Raw genomic sequence first — 2,041 nt, forward strand, 5'->3', positions numbered from 1 at the left:
AGATTGATTGAAATGGTGAGATTGGGTTGGATGGTGATGAACACAATAAATGTGTGTACAGAGTTATTCAGTGTTTCATTTTACGTGAATACTTTTGTAAATGTATTCAAAACTAGAGTCCATATTCTCACACAACAAGAACTGAAAAATGCCATCATAGATATTAATCACAAGGAATCTAAAGCCCCAAGTTGCACAACTATTATGCTTTAACTCGAGTAGATAAACAATCATCAATGTAACAACCTAAAAAACAACCATCATGTTTTAATATTTACACTGTAAGCCATTTGTTACAATGTGTAAACCAAAGTCATGTCTAGTATCTGATCAACTGGTTGTCTGGATCAAAACCGTGTCTGTCCAAGTTGATGATGCGATAAACCAAGAAATACATCAAACCTCAGTAAATGCTGTCACTTTCCAGGTTGCTGAAACTCACATTACGCACAACTTGACATGAATGACAATGTTGATGCTGAGACTATCAATGTATTACAATGTATTGGTCAACAGTGACTGCAATCAATGACAATATTGCAGTCGATCCAATCCAATTGCTGATTGGAACAATCATTATTCACTTGTCAGATTCAGTATGTAAATGAATGTTTTGTAACATATTTACCAATCCAACAATTGAATGATTAACAATAATTGAATATTAAAATGTTGAATAAAAGACTCGAGTCATTATATTGAACACATGACAAATGTTTAAACACTTCAAAGTGTGTGAATTTGTCTCACTTAAATTTTGAATGTGAGACAAATTCACGTTTTGTTCTTTTTTTCTTTTCTTTTCTTTCAACAAACTCAAAAATGACCAAATTTTATCTTCAATACAAGAACAACTCTCCAGTGCTTATCGATACAGCCCACGGAAGAGGACCACAAGGAACTCTACCTCTGATTACTGTTTCTCATTTGATTTCAGCTTACAAGACTGCTGCCACTCCCCTCCTTGACGCTATTCCTGTTGACGAACTCACTCTTCATTTTGAGGTGTATGGTCCAGCCATTGCTCGATATGGGTTTCTGACCTCTATTCAATATCCTTTTGGTTGTTACGACATTCCACTGACTATTAAATCCAAGAATGATGTGGATGTTGACCGTCCCTATCAAAGACACTTTGTACAAAGTCGAGCTGATCAAGAATTCATCGAAACCAATAATTTGAAATTGCAAAACCCAAATGACGCTTTCAAGTATTTGATACATCATCTGGAAAAGATTGTCGATGTCACAAGGTTGCCAAATAACGCCGTATTTAACGACAATTGCTTGGAACACCGTCTTGATAGGAGAGTAACCAATTATCAAATTGACGATGTCGATAATATCAAACTGTTTTTTGCTGTTTCTGGTGCAGGAAAAACAAGGATGTTTCTAGAGTTGCTTTATTCAAACTTTGGGTACTACTTTGCTTGCAAGAGCTCTCAAGATGACTTTGGCTCTAAAGACATGTATCAATGCCTGGTGTATTGCGAGAGTAACTATCAGCCTGAACTCACTGAACATGCTATCCAACTGTTGTATTTCGTTCGGGTTTCTGTTTGCAACTACTTGATAAGCAAGGGATTCAAGGAACCTTGGCAAATTCTTCTGGCTCAACTCCATCCTATCGCATTCTTTGGAGTTGACTTGTTTGAGCGTCTTTTTACGACCCTTGTAAAAGAGCCTGGACTTTCCCCAACTGCCATTACAAACCCGTTTCCTTTTATTGCCATTGATGGAGTTCGAAATCTTGCACGAGGTCGTCGTTTTCATTTTCAACCAGAAAGTAGAAACTTTCGTCCCTTTTTCACTCCATTTGTATACCATTCCAAAATGATGGGAGTATTTCCTCATTGCCTACTGTCTGCCACCAGTATTGACTTTGAACTCATCAAAGAGCTAGTGGAGTCCAGTGCTATGAAGGATGATCAAATCACAGATTGTGTAGTTGTCTCAGATTTTCATTCTCTGACAAAGCTCGAGGTTGAACAGTATGCTAGACAATTTTTACAAGATCATCAAGTCGATCAAGTGGATGCTG

The 2,041-nt window shown here is 37.2% G+C and overlaps 1 protein-coding gene across 1 annotated transcript in view; it reads left to right on the forward strand.

Moving 5' to 3' along the window:
* Positions 1 to 822: 822 nt before the first annotated feature.
* BATDEDRAFT_28260 (uncharacterized protein) overlaps positions 823 to 2,041 on the forward strand; it is a gene marked incomplete at both ends in the record, with an annotated part of 2,332 nt that continues 1,113 nt past the window's right edge. The window contains one exon of the mRNA XM_006682544.1: positions 823 to 1,991. Coding sequence (XP_006682607.1) covers positions 823 to 1,991 — 1,169 coding nt within the window. The remainder of the gene's footprint in view (positions 1,992 to 2,041) is intronic.

This window comes from Batrachochytrium dendrobatidis, assembly GCF_000203795.2.
Source record: "Batrachochytrium dendrobatidis JAM81 unplaced genomic scaffold BATDEscaffold_17, whole genome shotgun sequence".
Lineage (NCBI taxonomy): Eukaryota > Fungi > Chytridiomycota > Chytridiomycetes > Rhizophydiales > Batrachochytrium > Batrachochytrium dendrobatidis.